Source organism: Physella acuta, unplaced genomic scaffold (assembly GCF_028476545.2).
Source record: "Physella acuta isolate Inbredline_101_S28 unplaced genomic scaffold, ASM2847654v3 ptg001058l, whole genome shotgun sequence".
Lineage (NCBI taxonomy): Eukaryota > Metazoa > Mollusca > Gastropoda > Physidae > Physella > Physella acuta.
This window is the reverse complement of record NW_026732575.1, coordinates 1,294,203-1,319,382: the sequence shown is the minus strand read 5'-3', so window position 1 is coordinate 1,319,382 and position 25,180 is coordinate 1,294,203. Positions and strand designations below refer to the sequence as shown.

Below are 25,180 nucleotides of genomic sequence, written 5' to 3'. Positions count from 1 at the left end.
ATCCTCAAGTCATTACCCCCCTATCATTTCCTCAGATTAACTACCCCTGTAAATCACTCCCACTCAACAAACAAAATGCAATAGGACACTGGCCCATTTTATTATTCAACGGAAAACAGTACATGGAGAAATGTATAAAATGGTTAGCGATATGTAAAGCTTAGGGATATGAATAGTAGATGTATAGGAATCATAAAATGTTGAAATTTAAAGGAGAGGACAATAATTACAGTACTAGGGTAATACATTTTAGAGAATATGGTATTATTGACTAGCAGTGAATAACTAATTCGGTAAGTGAAGTATATTGTACTACAATTGGCATTCATACGTTCGTTTAATCTAGATTTTTCTTGGAAGAAAATATATTGATGTGTTATTATCATTGCGGAACTAGAAAAAAAGGATCCCCCGCAGAAAAGTTTCTGTAGCCTGCTTCAATTAATTTAAAATGATCTATTTCCTGAGTAATTTACAAAATGTCAATAAGATGTGTAACTATGCTGAGATAACAAACCAGATACTATAATGTCCAAACTAATTTTGGGCCTGACGTAATCGTGTTTTGTAATTTTAAAACAAATACTGTAACATACCATGCCGTTCGGGGGGATATTTACAAGGTAGTTAGAGTGAAGCATATGGTATAATAAATAAATAAATAGATATGTAAATAAATACATAAAATACATTGGGTTTAAAACACGTTGGTTCAAAAAGTGGTCAAAGGCTAGTTTAGAACAATTTACCAATAAACGAGGGTGAAAATTATAACATATTGTAGAATAGTCGAAAATAAAGTAGTTTTAAGTGGATTTCATCCCATTGTGTACAATAAACATCTACGTATGTAATTCTCTTCATGGGGACCATTCGGGACAAGACGTAGACGCACGCCTAACCCCCCCCCCTCTCTATGCATACCCAACAGACCATGTCGCTACCACCCCCACCCTATCAGTCTGGTGATTTGTTTACAATCGTAGAGCCCGGTCGAATTATTTACGGCTATTAGGGGCCGATAATTTAGGTTTTAAACTATGTAAAAATAAGGGAAAGTAATAACAAGCTCTGCTTGATCTTTTCAAATCAAAGCTGATGTTCAGGTGGGTGGGGGCATGGTGAGGTCGTTGGGAGGGGGGGGGGTCCGAACAGGTTGGTGTGTTAGTGATTAAGTGGGAGGGTATAAAGTGTGGTGCTTCAGTGTTGATGTGCATAGTCGTAGCTAAGATTATTTGACTGCTTAGTACCGAAATGTTTTGGGTGGGTAAGCGTGAAGCTATAGTTTGGGGATACGGTGGAGTTTTAAAGGTAAAAAATTGGATAGCAGTGTTCTCATGAAAGAATTTAAATAGTTTAGTACATGTTCATAATAGTAAGCAAAACCATTCTAAGAATGACTTTCAGGATATTCGACTTCGTGTGAAAAGAGGTGGGGTCAAGGGGGTGGGAGATAGACGGATGGGGTCATGGGGTCATGTAAGCTGTGGACCAATGGACAGCAGATATAAATTACTATTAAATTAGTGTTAAAACATCATTACAATGTTAGTTTGAATGTTATGTAAATAAAACCGATTAGAAAAGGAACAATAGAAACCATATTCATACAGAATAAATAGTACGAAAAGAGATGGGGGCACGAGGGTTGTAGGGGTGGGGTCATGGGGGCACGAGGGTTGTAGGGGTGGGGTCATGGGGGCACGAGGGTTGTAGGGGTGGGGTCAGGGGCACGAGGGTTGTAGGGGTGGGGTCATGGTGGCACGAGGGTTGTAGGGGTGGGGTCATGGGGGCACGAGGGTTGTAGGGGTGAGGTTATGGGGGCACGAGGGTTGTAGGGGTGGGGTCATGGGGGCACGAGGGTTGTAGGGATGGGGTCATGGGAGCACGAGGGTTGTAGGGGTGGGGTCAGGGGGCACGAGGGTTGTAGGGGTGGGGTCATGGGGGCACGAGGGTTGTAGGGGTGGGGTCATGGGGGCACGAGGGTTGTAGGGGTGGGGTCATGGGGGCACGAGGGTTGTAGGGATGGGGTCATGGGGGCACGAGGGTTGTAGGGATGGGGTCATGGGGGCACGAGGGTTGTAGGGGTGGGGTCATGGGGGCACGAGGGTTGTAGGGATGGGGTCATGGGGGCACGAGGGTTGTATGGGTGGGGTCATGGTGGCACGAGGGTTGTAGGGATGGGGTCATGGGGGCACGAGGATTGTAGGGGTGGGGTCATGGGGGCACGAGGGTTGTAGGTGTGGGGTCAGGGGGCACGAGGGTTGTAGGGGTGAGGTCATGGGGGCACGAGGGTTGTAGGGGTGGGGTCATGGGGGCACGAGGGTTGTAGGGATGGGGTCATGGGGGCACGAGGGTTGTATGGGTGGGGTCATGGGGGCACGAGGGTTGTAGGGGTGGGGTCAGGGGGCACGAGGGTTGTAGGGGTGGGGTCATGGGGGCACGAGGGTTGTAGGGGTGGGGTCATGGGGGCACGAGGGTTGTAGGGGTGGGGTCATGGGGGCACGAGGGTTGTAGGGGTGGGGTCATGGGGGCAAAAACATCAGAAAGGGGAGGGATTGGTGAGACACCCGAGGCAGTGATAAGTATCTAAGGTGTTGTAATCAAGAAACTCGGAAGCTGAGAGTTAAATATAAATTATCCAACCGTAAACCTTATACATTCTAGGTTGTAATTGAGTTTAGTATTAAGCCGCCGTAGAGGTTGTATACTGATCGAGAAAAAAAATACGATGCTCTTTTAGACACGCTCTGCATTGCTACCATAATGTAGGCTATAACTTGACCTAGATGCATTGCTGAGGTGGAGATACAATAAATAAATAAAATTCAAGAATTGAACGATGAAGATATATGACAAATGTGAGCAGAAGAATGTATTGAATCTGTCTAAAACTGTTAATGGGCAGTACAAAAAGGGAATAAATAGATGGATGGATAATATAAGCTGCAAATGTGGAGATACGTAGTAAATGCAAAGTCTTGAAATTTCTGCTGTTAATATAGCATACAATTGTTTACAGTTACTAATAAATTCATGTTGATAATTTTATTTAATCTTCACATCGATTGGACAGTGGGTCTGAAATGCACACTTAAATCATCAGTCATGGCATTGAATATTTAAAATACATTTAAATAGACCTAGATTAAGTAACTAGCTATTTTAATGGCGAATGCATCCTAATGTATTTCGTTGAGTTTTTAAATTTTACAAAACAATAGCTAACTAACATCTTCACTTTATATGACGAAGGTGCATTTACTGCACATGCAGTATGTTAATAGTGTTTTTATTGTTATCGGGAATAACTAATGGTCTTGATCCGTTGATTTCAGAAGTGTTTATTAGAGAAGCGATTTACAGATTAGTTAGATATTTTTAGGAATGGTAACATATCTTATATAATAAAGATCGTGGTTATGTAACGAACCTTAAAGAATAGTGTAATGCAGTCAGCAGGATATTTTCTGCCGGTCATTTCTTCCTCTACCGGTTTTATCAACAGTTCTATTCCACACCGTCCCGCCTGTCCTCATCTTAATTTTATTAACCCGATTACACAACATACATATAGAGATACAAATAAGATACGTTGTAAGCTTTAGAATTAGGGCTATTGAGCTTATCAAAAGAATCAAAAGTACATAAGTGATATATATTGTAAGGGAGATGGGTTTATTACCTGCGAGCGTGCTACAACGGCAGGCAATGTAAGGTTATTAATGAAAAGGAAGGAGTTCTAGAAAAGCCATACGTAAATTGAATATAAATAGTATTTCTTGTAAGGGAATATATTTTTAAGCTGCAATGTAAGCAGACAATAGATAATGTAATATTTCCATTCTCAACAGACGTCTTTTGTTTTATTGATGGGATAGATACAGGAACTATCCCAATAAGTTCATTCAATTTTTTTTTTACAAAGAAAGTTTTCAAGCAGTGTGTGTATTATTGTAATAATGTGTTTTGGAAAATTGTGCATATTGTTTATAGATTTTCATTACTTTTTAATCAATATGTATAATTATCATATAGTATAGAGGGATCATTACTTAAAATATTTAAAACACAATGCAGTATCTAAATATTTCTAATTTTTTGTCTAACACAGGGTTATAATGAACTCAGATTTGACATGAAGTATAAAGGTAAAGACTACCACGACGTGTACAGAGGTTTTAAGGTAGAAAATGAAGCAGCAAAGTATAAGATGAGCTACACGTCATTCCGTGGTGGGAATGTTGTAGACTGGTTTAGTTTTCACAACGGCATGAAGTTTACAACCATTGACTCTGATAACGATAGGTGGTCAGATGGAAATTGTGCTGTAGACTACGGTAGCGGTGGGTGGTGGTATAGGGATTGTCACAGGGTTAACGTCAACGGTGAATGGGCGAGTCGTGTTCATATGAATGGAATTAATTGGTATGGCATTACAGACTTTACTGACTCTCTAGACTTTGTTGAGATGAAACTTCGTCGAATGTAAACAACCCGAAAACAATGCTATGGTAAAACAATGGATATACAGTAATCAAATTATTTATATAATCTTCAGGAACATAAGCAACATTACATATATTAAAATAGATGTAAACATTTAAATAAGGCAATATTTTCTTGATGGTGACTATACATAAGAAGTTTAAAATTACCGAACATTAAACCAAACATTCTATTTTAAAAAATTATTTTAAAAACTACAACAGAGTTTGTTTTGCTATTATGATGTAATAAAGCCATGTATACACTCATCTGGAATTGAAATTCCTCATAGATTGACTGTGTGTGTGTTAGCCATTAAAACAGGAAAACAATCCGACTATGATGGTGTCATTTATTTCTTGCATATTCATAACTAGACTAGTAGTGTAGTTGTCATCTACCACTATATCTTTAATCAGACATTCACTCGGATCGTGTAAACTTCAACTCTAATAACGTGTGTAATGTTTGTGCAATTTTTTCAATAATATATTTTGCATAGTTTTTCGAAAGATATAGATCTATATGCCACCTAACTTCGCATAAAGTAGATAGTAACTGTTAATTTGGGATCTGTAAAGCTTTGTATTATAAACGTGAACATTATGCGGTCATATAGTAGAATAAAAATAGATTATTTAAATGAATCTTATGTTTAAGTAGTTAATATTTTATCTAGTGTATCTCATATCGAGCATGTTTGTTTATTAAGAAATCTCTACTGTCACATATAAGTACATAATAGTACAAAGTAAAAGTTTAATTCTGAATATGTTTGTATTATTGAGATTGGGATATTCTTTTATTATCGTTTTCAAAGTATATAACCATACTCTCACAAATCATGTGAGTAATTTTAATTGTTATCTCCCGTGAACAATTTAGTGTCGTTTGTGTTCCATACCATAGGCTAGAGAAATTTCCAATTACCTAATTTTATAATTGTATTTGTTTAGTATGTTTACATGGACACAATTAATGGAAAGTAATTGTATGCATGTATATACATCTTTATTATAACGTCCACTTAATTTTTATATCAAGCCTCTCTTTGTGTAGTTTAAGGAATTGTTTGGTTTATATATTTACAAATACATCCGTTTATACAACTTATGAGTGTTATTTCATTTGTTTTGTTTTTTTCGTTTGTTTTTTTAACACATACTAAAATCTTCGGAACTATCAAACATATAATAACTGTCGTTATTTTTTTAATGTGATGAAAGCAATGAGGACCAAGACTAATTGTAGTGCGTAAATGAGTCCACACAGCAAAGATGGTACTTTACTCACGTAAATGAGTCCACACAGCTACGATGTTACTTTACTCTCGTAACTGTCCACACAGCAACGATGGTACTTTACTCACGTAAATGAGTCCACACAGCTACGATGGTACTTTACTCACGTAACTGTCCACACAGCTACGATGGTACTTTACTCACGTAAATGAGTCCACACAGCTTCGATGGTACTTTACTCACGTAAATGAGTCCACACAGCTAAGATGGTACTTTACTCACGTTATGGAACGTACACATTGACAAAGTTTTTCCTACTCATGTCGAGATTACAGAAACATGTTAACTCTATATAATTGTACGGATTTTAATTTGTGATCCTAGGATAAATCAATAACTTTATTAACTTAATGTTTCCATTTCTATCAGCATTTTGTAATGCAATATACAACTGCTTATGTGGTCTGTAAATCCTGTTAGCTTGTCAGTTCCTCTAACGTGAATGTTTTCAATACAGGTCAGACCTTCCGACACCAGACCACTGCTGACAAGATTTTACCTTAATGTTATTTTTGGTATTAGCTCGAGTATTAGCTTTATTTTTTGTATCACTGGTCCTAGCTAAAAGTTGATTTTTGCATCGTGCTTTATTACTTTTCAGAGTTCCATTTAACAAGTTAGATGGTGTATAATGAGCTTAAAATGGTAATGCTCGTGTGTTAGAAATGAGAGATTAGCTTGTATTCTGAAGACGTGTGTATGTGTGTGTTCCCAGAGTGTTGCTGCCATCAAAGACATTTGCAGGCTGTCACGTTAGGGGGAGCGTGACTGGGTAAAATGGGATACGAAGGTTCTATACGGCGTCAAACGTACAGTCAAGGGGAGGCTACTGGAGAAATATTTGTGGCACAGCCTAAATGTAAACCACTCAATGCGATAGATTCCTGGTCTAGATCTTTCAAGTTTACATGTTCTAGAAGTTGAGCGCTCGAGTAGAAAATGTACCGCTGGATATCCAGTGTTTTTCTAACTATTCTAAGATGGATTTAAAAATGGATTTATTAAACCTTACACATGAGAATATAAAATATTAAGCCCAAAACTTTGCTGAGATTTAAAACAAAAGTATGAAAAAGCTGGAAGAAAAGAGCAAGTACATTATGAAGCACACATAAAATCAATGAGGAATTTGATAATAAAAGCATGAACTATTCAGACACTAATGGTATCGACGTTTTAGTAAATAAATTGTTAGGAACTAAGATATCTATCCTAAACAAAAGATACCAAGTAATTTTTAATTATTATCAAATTATATCTTTAAGATTCCACGGAAGGAAATTGAACTTTTAATTTTCACTGTTTTTTTTACTACACGCGTGATTAAACGGAGAAAACATTTGGATTAAAGAAAAATCCTTTAACATTTATACTAAACTGTTTTCAAGTAGGTGCGATATTGAAGGGGATATGACTGCATTTAGAATTTGAACTTTTAATTTCCCCAGTTGTTTTTTTTAATTCACAAAAAATTACAATCACAATATCAACATACTGATAAAAAGGGAAAAAAGGAAATTTAAAATTGATTCAAATTATATCTATATGCCGATTTGCCGTCCCCCGTAGTGTTACATAAGTATATTCGAGAAAGTTTAGGGAAGATCACTCCCGCTTTATTTTTAGCGTATCACAATGTAAAGCTCTCGAATTTGTCTTTAAAATATTCTGTAAAGGAACATACGTATGTTTTTTTTAACATTTCCTTTTCGCCATGGCTATAATATAAATGATTGGAGCAAAATCTATAAAAGTAAAAGAAAGTTTTCTGTAAAGCAGAAAAAGCATGTGTTTATTAAAAACCTGTAGGTTGATTCTCCAAAAATATTGAATATCACATAACTTGTAATGCATAGGAGAAATACTATATAACTTTGTTTATGATGTAAAATATATTATATTCAACTTATCTGACTACATATAAAAGTTTTTCAATCAATAAAGCGTTCAGTAAATCATTCATTAAAACCTGACCCTAAAAACTTCATAAAAACGACTTAGAAACAAGTTTTCATGTACTAAAGAGCAAGAAAAACGTATGAATATATTATCAAAACCAAAGTCTGATTAAGCGTGTTAAAATCTGCTTATATTTGTATGAACCAACTAGAATATATTACATATTTACCAAAATAAAGTGCATTTCATTGTGTGTATATATTTATAATTAGTTGCATGTTTACTCTATCATTGTTATTATTAACTTATGTAGCATGTAATAGTAATCGTATAGTTTAAACTCTTACTTGGATATCAAAAGTTGGATGCTTTTTATGAACGAAAAATGGCATCCTCTGGCCGTTGACTATCTTTTATAATAGGTTTCTAGGAGACTGAGAAATTGAAACTGTATCAGAATTAACTGAAGAAAGATGGCGCTAGATGTGCCATGTATTAAGGATGAGACAAGACTAAGTTACAGTAATGGCGCTCGATTGTCGACCTGAAAGTGTACTGTGAAGGTTGAGGGAGACTTAGATACAGACAACAGAAAACTACTGACAAGAGCAGAGAAAGTTGCGAAATATTAGCTTTCTCTGGCGGCCCCATTTACCATGGGTATCGACGGTAAAGTGTGATGTTGATAAAAATCATGCAACATTATTTTTTTTTAAACATTTTATTCTGTAAACCAAAACCCCAATTTGGCCGACTGAATTAACATATCGATTTCTCAAGTGTTTGGATTTTAATGTTTTAATTGCAAAAAAAAACACCTTGAAATTACTTATTAAAGGAAAAATCGAGATTAGTCAATATAAAATGTACGTGTTTATATTGATTATAAAATTCTGAATACATTTGGAAACTGCTGGATTTCTTTTTCTAATTTTAATATTTGTCTCAGTTTAGAACAAAGTACGAACAATACGATTTTTTGTTTTGTTTTAATATTTGTGCATTTTACAAGCTTTTATTTAACGTGCATACTATGTTTGTATGGGTCATAACGGGCGAGCCCCTGGGGACAGTTATTAGCTAATCCACCCACTTACTTATCATTTGGATCCGCCTATATTTGTCAAGCTTACATAAAAAGATATCAATGGTAGTGCGACACGTATCATTTATCTACCGCTTCAACCTTTGTGATACTTGCTCTAGTTCGAAATTTTCTCTCTGTAGAATTTTAATTAAGTACTCTGAAGTTTAATTAAATGTGTAGATTAATTGTAGAACGTTTTAAACAGTATTATAGCATATATTCCTTGTTACACAGAATATTTATTAAGTGTAATTTGCAAGTGACGAAGTGGACGGCCATTTTAGGTAGATTATTATGTGTCGTAGTGGACGGCCATTATAGCCAGGCTCACTGGTGACATAGCAGACGGCCGTCATTGCAAGTTTTAACAGTGACGTAGTAGACGGCCAAAATTTCTAATTTAAAACGTTCCGTAATGGACGGTCTTTGCAACTAAGTACAGTGTAATATTAGTGAACAGCCGTTATAGCTACTCCAAAAAGTGACGAAATGGACGGCCGTTATAGCTATTCTAACAAATGCCGTAATATATGACTAGTTTACAAAAAGCCGTAATGGACTGCCGTTACAACTAGGTTCACTGTAGGATTAGTGGACAGCTGTTATAGCTACTTTAACAAATGCCGTAAAACTATGACTCATATTTGCAGGTTATCAAGAAAATAAAGACCAACCCATCTAAGAATTAATTGCCTCAGTGTCGTCCAGATCTCCAAGGTTAGTATAGGTTAGGTCAGGGGTCGGCAACCTGCGGCTCGCGATCCGCATGCGGCTCTTTTGCTGTCAAGTTGCGGCTCTCCAGCTCCTTGCACAAATATTAATAGTTATATTATTTCATTTTCAAAGCTCATATAAAATATCATAATGTACAGAAAAACAACTTTGAACAGAATTAAAACAGTTATCAGAGAACATTGAGAATATGTACAGTAGAAAGTATACGGACAGCTGACAGCAGCTTGGGCACCAGGCCCAGCCCTACAGCCCAGTGGCAACAATCCCATGTTTGCTACTGCCCAAGAGCCGACTCTTTCGAATGTTTTTAAATGGGGAATGTTATTAACGCATTACTCTATCTGTCAGTATGCATTAATTTGACGTGAGTGACGTAGTTTTTATTTTTAGCTATTAGCTTCCTACTGTTGAGCCGGGTACTGGACGGTGGGGTACTAGTACCCTGTGTTCAGTGGGGGGGGGGGGAGATAAGCCCGGTGAGAGCCAAAGGACAGAAGCGACCGATACACTGTTATCAAACCGATATTCAAGCCAGTTAGTCGGCGTTTGCCGTGTTGAGGCCTGCCTGGCTAATGGCAGACACCTCCTGAGCCGGTGATATTCGTAAAGAAAGAAAAAAAAAAGTTAACAGCTTCTAAAGTGGATTGGGATAGTCCTATTTATAGATATATTATTTGATAACTGAGTTGATTATTCTGGCGAAACATGTGTATGTTTTTATAGGAATAAATATTATTTCATATTTAAAACAATTTATTTTAAATAACAAATCACATTTATTTACTTAGTCCTAATATATAATAAAATATTGAAATAAAAATGTGGCTCTTTAAAAACTGGGAAATTTTGAAAATTGTAACTTTTGGCTCTTCCGTCTCAAAAGGTTGCCGACCCCTGGGTTAGGTTTATACTAGTTTTTAGCAACTGTATCTTAGTTTACTAGCTTGTGTATTTTGTGTTTAGACTAGACTGTGTTAGGTGTAGATAGTGTATATACTATTAATTCTTTTAGTTTTAACGAGCCTTTGTTTCATTCAGTCTTGTTTTGTAACCCGTTTGTGGTTGTTTGTCTTATATGTTGCGCTACGCATCGGATCACCCAAAAGGCGTGTCCGTGTGTTCACAACAATCAGTGACTGGGAGCTACTAGTGGCGCTAGCTTTATCCCAACAAAAAAGCATCTGTAGACAGACAATAAACATGAAAGGTAGAAAGACACAAACTTCCTGTTTACATTGTCGACAAAATATATCAAATAAAATAACGTAAGACTTGACGTCACGATCGTTTTTCCATGAGATCGGTCATATTCTCTCCTGAAATAAAAAAAAATATCAACGATGTTACACTCGGCTTCTTATGTATTTTTGGCTCGTTTGGGCCAGGTGTAACAATTATCAATAAATACAATCCACAACGAGAATCTGTTTCACTGGTGCATAATTATCATCAATCACAAGAACACATGACAGGAATAAAAACGGACGAGTAGGTAGACGAGGTTGACGACACACTACATTGCTTTACACACTGCCTCGTTCACAGACTTTTCCATGCCTACACATTTTCGTCATAGACAATTCACGTCACACACGAACGATGTACAAGCACTCAGAGTTAACTGTAGAAACATCGTGGAAAGGTGACTAAATGTGAAAACTGGACGTGCATTTACTTTCTGTCAGTGTGTCAGGGAATAAGTGTAAAGTCTTGCTGCAGAGAAATGGAATAGTTGTTGCATCAGCAAGAAGTTGGCTTTACGGGGAAAAGATCGTGGAAAAAAACTGGTTTCAGAGAGAATAGATCGTACACCGTGCAAATGTGTTTTGCTAAACAAATGAGAATCGTCAGTAGATAGGAACGCCTTTAAATATAATATTATATAAATTTTGAAAAAGCTTGTAATAACATCCAGCATCTAATAACACAGAAGACATTCGAGTTATATGGCATGCTAGAAAGGGACGTGCAAGGACGGCGTGGTAAGCCTTGTATGCCTTCTACACCTACATCTACACGGGGCTGTGTGTGGGTTTATCGTAGCGTTCAGCAGTCCGGCGTGGTCAGCCGTATATGCCTTCTACACCTACATCTACACGGGGCTGTGGGCGTGCAAGGACAACGTGTGGTGCTCAAAGAATCTGCTTGGTAAGCTGCTTTTTGCTCTAACCAACACACGTGCTTAACGTGAACATTGTTATAAACAACCTGAGTGTATATTTTATCAATAGCACTAACAAGTACATGTGTACATGTCACGTGTTGTAAACTTTCACCTCCCAACACACCCAGGGAACCCACTAACGACCCAGTTTCTGGAAGTTGTTGCTCTGATTGCTGACGGCATATCTGTGGCCGCAGTGGTGTTTTCCTATTGCGTCCACGTCCGCAGGAACAGATTTCTCATCTACCAGAACTTGGCTCTCAGGCTTGCAGCAGTGGGAGGTAAGATTTGATGGGTGGAGGGGCAGTGTTTGAGTTAAGATGAAATGGGGGGGAAAGGGCAATGTATGAAGTAAGATTTGATGGGGGGGATGGGCAGTTTGTGAGGTAAGATATATGTCATGTCATGTTTGCCTGTCGTCCCTACTGGGACATAGGCCGCTGACAAGAGCTTTCCAGACGTCTCTGTCCAGGGCTAGTCTCTCCAACTGTCCCCAGGTGTATCCAATCTTCTTGGTGTCTTCTTCCAGGTCACGTCTCCAGGTCTTTCTTGGTCTGCCTCTCTTCCTCCTGCCTTGTGGATTCCAGGTGAGGGCTTGTCTTGTTATGCTGGATACAGGCTTCCTGAGTGTGTGGCCAATCCATTTCCATTTTCTCGCTTATTTAACTCGCTTCCTCGTACTTCCTCGTAGTGCTTCGGCCTTCAAGGTGTGTGAAATTTCGACCACTTCTAACGGACCAATTAAAAAAAGAAACTTCACACGTAGATCAATATCTGATAACAATTCATTCTAAGATAGTGATTAATATATAACAATGTTATATATAATATATAACAATGTTCAATACAAGTACGTTTTCCATAGCCTTCACACAAAGCTACACAGTCCTTATCTACACACGGTGGCTTGTAATAACAATAACTTTATCAGTGGAGAATAAGTGCCGTGGCACAATAGTATAGTTGATTATATTTTGCTAAGCGCCGTAACATCAACTATAACATGTACATCCGTAGAGGGGAGAAGGTAAAGTTACTGGACTAGTGTCCCTATCGTGCTGGTCACTTGACTTAGGTTGCGCCCCTTTGACCGCAGTCCCAGGTCGAGGCCTGGTCAGCGTTACGATACCGCTGGACTCCAGTTCTATATGTGTAGGCCTACCGTTACCTGATGGGGGTAGCATAAAGCCGGGAGAGGAGGAGACATCATGGTATTAAGAGTCTATCATAACAATGTTCACGATATATAATTAATAAAAGATCACATCAAATACAATATATATAATTAATTTATATATATATATATATATATATATATATATATATATATATATATATATATATATATATATATATATATATATATATATATATATATATATATATATATATATATATATATATATATATACATATATACATATATACATACATATATACATATATACATATATACATATTTATATATACATATATACATATATATATATATATATATATATATATATATATATATATATATATATATATATATATATATATATATATATATATATATTGCATCTCCATTATCAAATTATAATAAAAAAAATAAAAATCATTATGAAACATACAAAGTGTTTGTTATAAATTAGATTTTTATTTCTTGACTGAAATAGACCTGTTCAGTAGTTGTCTCTATGAAGGTAGATAACTTCTCATCGCCAGTGGATAATTTGAGCTGTAGCCTCCCTTTATGTGATGCTAAACTCCAATGAGTATTATTTTAATATTCGTCAATTGTTATGCATGTCATTGCGACACGTTGATTAACAAGAGCATATGATGTCATCGAGCTGGGGGAGGGGGAGGGCGGTATCCACAAAGGGCGCTGGCCTTAATGTTTTGGCTTTAAAAAAGTAGGATCAAATTTAAAACAAATTACAACCGTTAGTATTTAATGATGCATGGTAAAAGTTAAGAAAATATAAGGATACCAGGCTTCATTCGCTGACTTAACTTTAAATTAATCTACCTTGATTGTGTAACAGTACAATAATACGCTTTCCAGTCAGTGACTGGTAAAAACCGCTCGCAGTGTTTACAAAGATTAAAGGGGGTGGGGGTTGGGGTGGGGGCGTACATTAACGCATAATGTACGAGCTCTCCTTCCAGTGTTATTGAGAAATGGCTATTGTCTTTGTTGTTTACAAATTAATTTCTCTTAACTTCAGCGTGAGAGATTAATTACTTCTGTGGGTATATTGTATGTTAGAGACATAAATGTCAGAGATTCTTGTATCGCTATCGGACTAGTTACCATAGGGTCGGGGTCGATAGAGTGTCCAGTTGAAACGTTAAGAAAACTAAAACTACTCTTCATAGATTTAAAATTACATATTACGATTTTTAGTATACAATTGTACCTAAAAGAGTTAATTTATTGATTGCTGGTTTCGAAAAAGTCTTCTGATACTACATTTTTTTAACTGAAAAACAGAAAATATAAAAACTTGCTTTCCTTAAAAAAAAAACATAGGCCGCAACAACACGTAAGAGATCTCATGAGCTACCCAAGTTCGTTTTTTTAAAGAAAAACAAGTTTGTTTAATTACACGATTTTATTTATTTTGCAACGTCCGTTTGTTTACTTGTTTGTTTGTGTTAGGATTTGTAGCAAATTGTGTATCTCAAATGTTAGCAACTTCTAATGCAACGATTTCGTTAAAATCTTTTGATACTACATTTTTTTAATGAACTAAAAAAAGAAAATATAAAAACTTGCTTTCCTTAAAAAAACGTAGGCCGCAAGAACACGTAAGAGATCTCATGAGCTAGTTTTTTTTTTTTTAAGAAAAACAAGTTTGTTTAATTTCACTATTTTATTTATTTTACAACGTCCGTTTGTTTACTTGTTTGTTTGTGTTAGGAATTTGTAGCAAATTGTGTATCTCAAATGTTAGCAACCTCTACTGCAACGATTTCGTTAAAACATTCCATAAACGTTCTTCTGGAAACAGTGGTTTAGTAATTAAAAATTAAGTTAACAAAAGTGGATATACTTGCTAGACATTGTCGCCCTATCACAGTGGTTATTTATGTAATAAAGTTTTATTATAATCATCTGAAAACAGCGTTCCCTACTGAGATCGTGTTACATGATAAAGAAGCCCAAGCATTAAAATAAGATATGTATATCTACATTCTACATTCTACACCGATAGCCTAGTCCTTGAGATATTTACTATTTACTCTCACATGAGAAGCTCAAGGTGAACTTAAAAACACGTATTAGTGCGTCCTACACTTACATCGTTAAAGTAGGCCAAGGAACTACTTGCGCGTACATAATTGTGCTATGACGCGTGAGTTAATCACTATACGCTCAATTAAATCGTCTAGACATGTGGGGAAGTACACATCTTCATAAATCTACAATAATATCAATGTCAACATTTTTTTTCTGTCGTCAATGGTACATACTATATTTCACAATTTATGTTCAAACCATGCAATTTGTTTATCTTCTATTATTCGACTACAACCAATGTGTATAGGAATGAAAGTACTGAACGATGCACTTCGACTAATTAATTTTTTTTGTTTGTGTAAGGATAAGATAATGTGAACAAAATTGTATGAATTTTCCTTAACGTTAAAAAGACTTTCTTCATACTGTAAATTATGCAATAATTGTTTAAATACCATTACATATTTAATATGTTTTTTTTAAAAATTCAACATTTTCTGGAATATTTGTAAAATCATTATTCACACCGCGAGAAAAGTATGACTAAAAAAGACCTTTACTGCAGGGTCAAAGATGCAGCTGATATAATCACACGTTTATTTTTGTTTCGTAATATGCCAACAGTCTGGCGTTTAAGTAGACCGCCGACCACTTATCTCGATGCTTGAGTTGTTTTCGGTCACAGCATGCAACGTGATACTGGTGGGAACCTAAGTTACCACACCCACGCTAATTGCTTACGAATATTTTGTTTACTCAATTCATGCAATTCAGGGATTCTCAACATGATGATAAAAAGTTTTCTTTTTTTTAAAATAATTTTTACAAATATCAATTGATTTGAAAAAAAAACGTGTTTAACCTTAAATAAAGTTCATATTGGTTAGTTTTATTTTGAACTTTCTGCTCGACCATTTTTTATAATTGTTCATCAAGTTTGTCTAAGCCGTCACAGGAGTCTATTGAATTAGCCTTCTGACTTACTAACCTGTATTAACTGACGTTAGACGTATTAACCAATAATTTATTCAAGTCTTGAGGTGTTGTTAGTTAAATATATAGTCATTAGACGAGACACAAAATGTATCAGAATGTCTTTCTAGAAGTCATTCTGGCCAATATATTAATATTTGATACATTTACAATGAGACGATCGAATTTATTCTGTCAATCTTTGATCTCATGCGGCTAGTTAAATATCTAACCACTAAATATATTTATATATGTACTTGTGAAAATCAAATTCAACGTTTTGTTTGATTTGCTCTTGTAACTAATTAACTACTACTATTTTTAAGAGGTGGCTTCTTAAAACTATTATAAAATAGACAAACAAGAAGCTCTTCAATTTATATGAAAAGTTAAATTAAAAAACAAAGGAGTAAGTTAAAAGTATTAATTTGTGCCTTATAAAACACCTACTTTATATTTGTAAACATAAAATAAAATCGTTTATAAAAACCAAAATGAATGACTTATAATTCATTGAAAAAATATGAGGTCGGCGCTACATATGTAGTTATAAAATATTATTTGAGATCCGCAACGTGAAACTTTATAGCAGTGTAATTGTTTATGGCATAATTTCTAAGGAAGAAAACGCCTAAGTGTCTTATCAACACATCTTTGACATCTGTAACAATTTTGTGCTATAAATAGACGGCAATATACTCACAAGTAAACAGAAGCAGCGGTTTAGAGAAGTCTCCAGTTCGTGTGATACAGAACTACACAACTCTACAATGTCTGCTGTTTTAGTGACGGCTCTGTTGGTTGTAAATATAATGTTCACATGCGGTGAGTACATTTGTATTATATCTGCATCACAAATTAGATGGCGAATGATGCATTTGATAATTTGTATATTTTTAGGTAACAATTGTTTTAGTTTTTAAAGCATGGACAAAATGATTAACTAAGTCTTCATTACTGTTCCATAGCTTGAGTTAGATTACAACCTCATGGAACCAATCTCAAAATTTTTAGTCACCTGAATTCAATCTCGCCCAAAAACTAAAATGTATAATCGGTCTAAATATTCTGATTTAAAAAAAAAAAATAGTTGCTTTAAGCAAGAAGGTTTTTTTAATATATGACTAACAAACCTAACTGTTCTTTCAAAAAAAGATGTTTTGTAATCTTTTTCGATCAATCAATATCTTCCGATTGTTTTTAATTGTACTTTTCGACGTCATTGCCTCAAACACACGTCATTATTATATGTTTTGGGTCATATGGTTTATTCATTTATTTGTACTTTTAATGTACTTTGCGACATAATTGCCCGCAACACACTTCATTATTGTCTGTTTTATGTTCTGGGTCATTTTATTTGTTTACCCGAAAATCATCAAGCTTCTCTTCCTGGATACGATTCGCTAGAATTTGTCCATCCAATAGAAATTTGTAAGGTAGCAGTTGATGGGTTTTGTAGATGTTTATTTTCCCTACGATGCGTTGCGGTTTCTAGCTAATGTTCATCATTTGACCAGTCACCGAAATCGGAACTATTGGAGCTGCAATCTTACCCTTTTTTTTTCAAATTACGCCGTTACCATTGCCGACGTCAATTATGTACTAGCTTATTACAAAGTATTTCAATTTTAATTCAATTTCTATTAAACAGAAAAAAGTGATATATTTAAGACTTTTGAGGCCTGCCGTTTGTTTCACGTTTGAGATATTTCATTTAAAAATTATAACACACAATTATTTTTTTTAAATTGATTTTTTTGTATACTACTAGCCAACGTTTATACGTAGTTATGTATTAAGTTCTGTTCTATGTAATTTGAGAAGTAGTGTGATTACACACACGTGGATAAATAGTCCTACGTGTTTTCAGTTACAGACTTTGTCCAAGTAGTTTAAATCAACTAATAAATATTTAATAATAATTTACCAAGATTACAATAATAAAACTTACTGTATAAATTACCATTTTCACGTTTGTAACTTTAATTTGTGTTGCAATTAATACATAGATTTCTTTCAAAATAATTTTTTACGCAAAAATTGAATAGATGTAACTATTCGGAATTTGTTATGCGTGAAGTGTAAAAGAAATTCATTTCATAAATAATTGTATTTCTCCGATTTCAGTGTTTTATTTTATTATTCCATAATAATTTACCACGGATTATAATGCTACAACTAATTGTATACGATACCATTTTTGTGAAGTTAATTTTTCTTGCAATTACTAGATATACTTCTGTCGGACATTTTACTATGAAGGAATTGCAATAGATGTTATGCAGTAAATGTATTAAAAGAAAATCATTTCTTAAATATTTTAATTTGACCAATTTCAGTTCTATATTTCATTACATTCCAGGACTTGACATTTCATTACAAAAAGAATATTATATGGAGGGTAAAGATTTATTTTGTGGCAAGTTACATTGTTTGGAGAACACAAGAGAAGATAATGAAATCTCAGCTCTTGTCAACATGTCAGTCTATAGGATCAGTGAATTAGACGGGAATATTGTGTTGGCGTATTTCAGAATCCGATTCAAGAGTTCGAGATTATAAAGTAGCTGGATCAAAAGTTGATGGAACGTTTTCAAAAGTGTTTGGAGAATTGATCGTATCATTTACAATACCTTCCGATTGTTTTAGTACAGTGTTTGGATGTAATGTGTATTACACAAATAGAAGGGGTCTCACTGAGATGAAAGAAAATAAAACTAAGCCTGTTGACCAAGACAATTTTAAGCCACTGATGTTGATGACCTTAGAGGCGAAAACTCCAGAGTTTGATAAAACAATTGATAGAATGTCAGAGTTTCTAAAAACATTTAAATATTCTGATAAGTTGAACAGAGCTGACTTGAAGATGAATTTACAGTTTTTAACAGACCACAAACGTTCTAACTTTGGTTATCATAAAACAGAATTAACAAAGGAGAAGGGTGATGAAACTCTGGTTAACCTTACTAATGCGATGGAAAGTAGATTAAATAGCGTGTTATCTGCCCAAGGGTCTACAATTCAGAGACTTGAAAATCAAATGAACAACGTTGATAACAGATTGAACACTTTAAATAACACAAATCAAGAGCTCACGCATTTTAAATACAACTTCACTGAAAGCTTTCTAAAGACAATTCAACAGATACAAGCAAACAATAACACACTTGAAAAACAAAATAGGTCGGTACAAAATGTAACAAATCTATACATTGTTTTACAAAAACAACTGGAGAAACTGAATAATAGTGTGGATAATGTATCACTCGATGTTCAAACTTTTTTTAAAAATAGCACAGCGATATTGGAACGTCAAAATATAAGCATTCAACAATTGTGGGAAAGCTACAAAAACCTGTCAGAGACACAGTCAAAGACACTGAAGGATTTAAAAACAGCTGTATCACTACTAAACAATACAGACATCGATAATGGCCGTGTGCTCAACGATAGCGAATACGTAAGTTAAAATAATTTATATAGCATCAAAATCTGCTATGTCCCGATTTAAATTTTCCAGTTCCGCCATAACATATGGCAATGATCCCAAGAAGTTAAAAGTTAAAGGTTTTACTTAGGCATAGTATGTTTTCGAAATAGCCTAACATTAATACCTTTCTTCGTTGCGTCAAAAGTAGAAAAACAAAATTTTAAAAAAATATTTTTAATATTCAGATAATATTCTGACAAATGTTAACGGTTTATTATTTATTTGAAAAGAAAATTGCGTAATCAATACATATTTATAAAAGTATGATTAATTTAGTCGAATGTCTTTAAAATAATAACATCACCCCTTTTTACTTATGCTGCTGCTGTACTAGAGCGCACATTTACAGAAATTCGTCCCTTGTCTAGACAATGTTTAGAAAGTAAACGATATATTAAATTGGCTATCTTGGTGAAATAGCTTTAACACATACTAACAATAGTTCTGCGAATATATTTATACATATACAAACACTCACAAACATATATAAGTATATGAATACATATGTACATGTGTATGTATATATTCTTCGTAGTTGTGTGGTGTGTGGCGATGATGTTGATGTAGTGAATACAATATAATTATTTATAAAGAAAAGAGAAATATTTAGCTGTCTGAATATACGTATATATTTAAATTTGATTCCGTTTCAACTAATAATAGTAAATAAAAATATTAGAAATGAATTTGATTCCAGTTAAAATGTGCCAACATGAACGATCATGTTTTAACGGACATGACAAAGGTTGGAGTAGATGTCAAAAGAACATTGTGTGATACCAAGACTGACGGTGGAGGATGGATTATTATTCAGGTTTATTTGTCATTTTTTCTTAGCCATTCACCATTTTTCCTATATATTTTCTACCTGTGTTGATGAGTTTATTCTATTGAAAACAGATGTATGATACACAATGATAGACACTTAGCAACATATTTAAAAAAAGCGTAATAGTTGAACTACATACTTAGTGTTTGTACAATATATTTTATCTATTTGAAATTACGATGACTCTAAAATGTTTTATCGGCATCAAAAGACATTAGCTCTAGTTGTTTTATAGTTCTGGTAAACTGCAGATTAATAATCTTATTGGTTTTCCCGAAGTCAGGTGACCAGTCCACAACAGAATTGTTAATATATCTCATCGTTTTGGGTAGAAAAGCTGAATCTATTAGTCTTGCTTATTTTGTTGATCTGAATAAAATTTAGGATATTAAAATAAAATAGACAAAATCAGATTATGTAATAAACTACAATAGTGTTTAGTGCATTTTTTAAGACTATGTATTTGTAAAATATCCTTTCTGTTGTATGTATAAAATTGGGGATTTATTTGGTTTCGAGTTTGAACAGAAGCAAACGTCAAAGTTTATCTCGTGATAGTTGTAACTGTCTAATACACAAAATATTGGAAATATTTTAGAGAGTTAATGTGAAGAATATTAGGTCTTATAAAGTAACGACTGCTTTGATTTTTTTATAAATTGTTTGTTGTATGATATAACTAGAATCCTAATATATTTCAAAGATAATTAAGCCTTAGAATATATCAAATCAACTCACATAACCGTAGTTTTATCTATGCTATTATTTCGTAGAGAAGCGTTTTGATTATTTAAAACTATTAAAATGTTATCTCGTGCGTAATTTGAAGCATAAATAATCGTTGGAATCAATTATATCAACTTGCTATGACTTTATTGTAGCGGTGCCATTTTTCTTACAGAGACGTATCAAAGGTGATGTGAACTTTACAAGAACTTGGAACGATTATAAAAACGGATTTGGTTCAACATCTGGAGACTTTTGGATCGGAAACGACGTCATTTCTCACTTGACAGATTCGGTAAGTAAATAATGGCTACTTAAAAAAATATTCATGGTCGAATTATTTACGGCTATTAGGGGCAGATAATTTAGGTTTTAAACTATGTAAAAATAAGGGGAAGTAATAACAAGCACTGCTTGATCTTGTCATTGTCGTCTGTAAACTATCGTCATGGATGGCTGTACAATACTAGATGTAACAGAAAAAAAGACACAAACAAATCAAAGCTGATGTGCTGGTGGGTGGGGGCATGGTGAGGTCGTTGGGGTGGGGGGGGGGGGGGGTTCACAGGTTGGTGTGTTAGTGATTGAGTGGGAGGGGATAACGTGTGGTGCTTCAGTGTCGATGTGCATAGTCGTAGCTAAGATTATTTGACTGCTTAGTACCGACATATTTTGGGTGGGTAGGCGTGAAGCTATAGTTTGGGGATACGGTGGAGTTTTAAAGGTCAACAATTGGATAGCAGTGTTCTCATGAAAGAATTTGAATAGTTTCGTACATGGTAATAAAGGTCAACAAAACCATTTTAAACATGACTTTTAGGATATTCGACTTCATGTGAAAAGAGGTGGGGTCTAGGGGAAGCGGGGAGATAGACGGATGGGGTCATGGGGTCATGTAAGCTGTGGACCAATGGGCAGTATATATAAAATACTATTAAATTAGTGTTAAAAAATATCATTAAAATGTTTGTTTGAAGGTTATGTAAATATAACCGATACAAAAAGGAGCAATAGAAACCATATAGATATATAATAAATGGTATGAAAAGAGATGGGAAACGAGGGTTGTAGGGGTGGGGTCATGGGGGCACGAGGGTTGTAGGGGTGGGGTCATGGGGGAAAAAACATCAGAAAGGGGAAGGATTTGTGCGACACCAGATGCGGTGATGCGTATCTAAGGTGTTGTTATCAAGACACTCGGAAGCTGAGAGTTAAATATAAATTACCCAACCGTAAACCTTATACATTCGAGGTTGTAATTGAGTTTAGTATTAAACCGCCGTAGAGGTTGTATACTGATCGAGAAAAAAAATACGCTTTGCATTGCTACCATAATGTAGGCTACAACTTGACCTAGATGCATTGCTGAGGTGGGGATAAAATAAATAAAATTTAAGAATTGAACGATGAAGATATATGACAAATATGAGCGGAAGAATGTATTGAATCTGGCTAAAACTGTTAATGGGCTGTTGAAAAAGGGGGTAAATAGATGGATGGATAACATAAGAAAAATGTGGAGATACGTAGTGAATGCAAAGTCTTGAAATTTCTGCTATTAATATAGCATACAATTGTTTACAGTTACTAATACATTCATGTTGACAATTTTATTTAATCTTCATATCGATTGGACTGTGCGTCTGGTGTATACATGTCACTGAAATGCACATTTAAATCATCAGTCATGGCATTAAATATTTAAAATACATTTAAATGGACCTAGATTAAGTAACGTGCTATTTTAATGACGAGTGCATAGTAACAAAACAATAGCTAACTAACGAAACAGATACTATACATCTTCACTTTATATGACGAAGGTGCATTTACTGCACATGCAGTATGTTAATAGATGAATAAATTAACATAGCGTGTTTTTATTTTTATTGGGAAAAAAGCTAAGTGTCTTGATCCGTTGATTTCAGAAGTGTTTATTAGATAAACGATTTACAGATTAGTTAGATATTTTAGGAACGGTAACACAGCTTATATAATAAAGATCGTGGTTATGTAACGAACCTTGAAGAATAGTGTAATGCAGTCAGCAGGATATTTTCCGCCGGTCATTTCTTCCTCTACCGGTTTTATCAACAGTTCTATTCCACACCCTCGCGCCTGTCCTCATCTTAATTATATTAACCCGATTACACTACATACATATAGAGATACAAATAAGATACGTTGTAAGATTTAGAATTAGGGCTATTGAGTGTTAACGGTAATAAGGATAAAATGTAGTAATATTGGTAGCGTACTAACTGGGATAATCTGTAAAATGCTGGTATTCAACCGGTAAGAGGGTCTGTGCCGCTTCTTTACCGGGAATATAGATTCTAGTATAGTTTTACTAGAGGTAATATTAATAAGGTCTGATGACTAAGGGTCAATTCAATGCCCAGAGTTTACCGGCAAGGGTTTACGGCCGGTGAATAAAATATCAGGTCCGATGACTACGGGTCAACTCAATGCCCGCAGTTTACGGCCTGTAGTAAAATAGAATGATGCAGTATATAATATTATATCTACTGCTCCGTGGCTGATACACGTGCAGGATAAAAGTAGTAAAAAAGGTAACTGAAATATCTACTCAACTGCCACGTGGAATTACGTCACAGGCAGGAATAGTTTACATCAAATAAGTATTTAAATGCCCTGTGTGCTAAGGCACGGGCAGTGTAAAGTTAAGTTAAGTAATTCAGGTAAGTTATCGACTGTCACAATGTAAAGTAACAATGTAAAGTAACAATGTAAAAATACATGACAGCAAGATAATATTTATATATGGTGTTTATTAAAACTCCTTGTTACACTGTTAATCAAATATGCATATAAAAAGTAAAGTTAAGTAAAAGTAAGAAATAATTAGTAAAACCTAACCCAGAGAAAACACGTGGAGGTCGGGCCGACGGCCCCAACGCCGCGTGCGACACCACCAGCTGAGCTCAGTGCTGGAAGAGTGCGAGATGTCTTTGTTGCATCCCCTTATATTCATTAAAACATTGGCGGTGTCACGTGGACAATCTAGCTAACTAGAGAGGGGCCTGTGAGGGGGACGAAATATATGGATGTACGTAGCAGTAGAGAGGGGCGGGGAGTAATAGAGCAGGTAGAGGGTGGCGGGTGGTGGAAGAATAAAACGGAGCTAGCCTAACGGTTTTACCGTCACATTGAGCTTATCAAAAGAAGGAAAAGTACATAAGTGATATATGTTGTAAGGGAGATGGGTTTACTAACTGCGAGCGTGTTACAACGGCAGGCAATGTAAGGAGATTAATGAAAAGGAGGGAGTTCTAGAAAAGCCATACGTAAATTGAATATAAATAGTATTTCTTGTAAGGGAATATATTTTTTATTTGCAATGTAATCAGGCAATAGATAATGTAATATTTTCTTTCTCAACAGACGTCTTTTGTTTTAATGATGGGGTAGATACAGGAACTATCAAAATAAGTTTATTCAATTTTTTCTTTTTACAAAGAAAGTTTTCAAGAAGTGTGTGTATTATTGTAATAATGTGTTTTGGAAAATTGTGTATATTGTTTATAGATTTTCGTTACGTTTTTTTATCAATATGTATAATTATCATATAATATTAGCAGATCAATACTTACAATATTTCAAACACAATGCAGTATCTAAATATTTCTAATTTTTTGTCTAACACAGGGTTATAATGAACTCAGATTTGACATGAAGTATAAAGGTAAAGACTACTTCGCTATGTACAGAGGTTTTAAGGTAGAAAATGAAGCAGCAAAGTATAAGATGACCTTAACGTCATTCAGTGGTGGGGATGTTGTTGACAGGTTAAGTTATCACAACGGCTATAAGTTTACAACCATTGACTCTGATAACGATGAGTGGCTAGATGGCAACTGTGCTGTAGACGGTAGAGGTGGGTGGTGGTATGAGGAATGTCACCAGGTTAACGTCAACGGTGAATGGGCGAGTCGTGTTTATGATAAAGGAATTCATTGGGCTAGCATTACAGGCGGGACTAACTCTCTAGACTTTGTTGAGATGAAACTTCGTCAAATGTAAACAACCCGAAAACAATGCTATGGTAAAATAATGGATATACAGTAATCAAATTATTTATATAATCTTCAGGAACATAAGCATCATTACATATATCAAAATAAATAGATGTAAACATTAAACTAAGGCAATATTTTCTTGATGGTGAGTATACATAAGAAGTTTAAAATTAACGAACATTAAACCAAACGTTTTATTAAAAAAAAAAAGATTTTA

The 25,180-nt window shown here is 34.9% G+C and overlaps 1 protein-coding gene across 1 annotated transcript in view; it reads left to right on the top strand.

Annotated features, from left to right (window-relative positions):
* The window catches only part of LOC131955222 (fibroleukin-like), a 41,377-nt gene extending 16,410 nt beyond the window's left edge, over window positions 1-24,967 (top strand). The window contains exons 3-4 of the mRNA XM_059319243.1: window positions 21,099-21,218; window positions 24,593-24,967. Coding sequence (XP_059175226.1) covers window positions 21,099-21,218; window positions 24,593-24,967 — 495 coding nt within the window. The remainder of the gene's footprint in view (window positions 1-21,098; window positions 21,219-24,592) is intronic.
* Window positions 24,968-25,180: the final 213 nt, after the last annotated feature.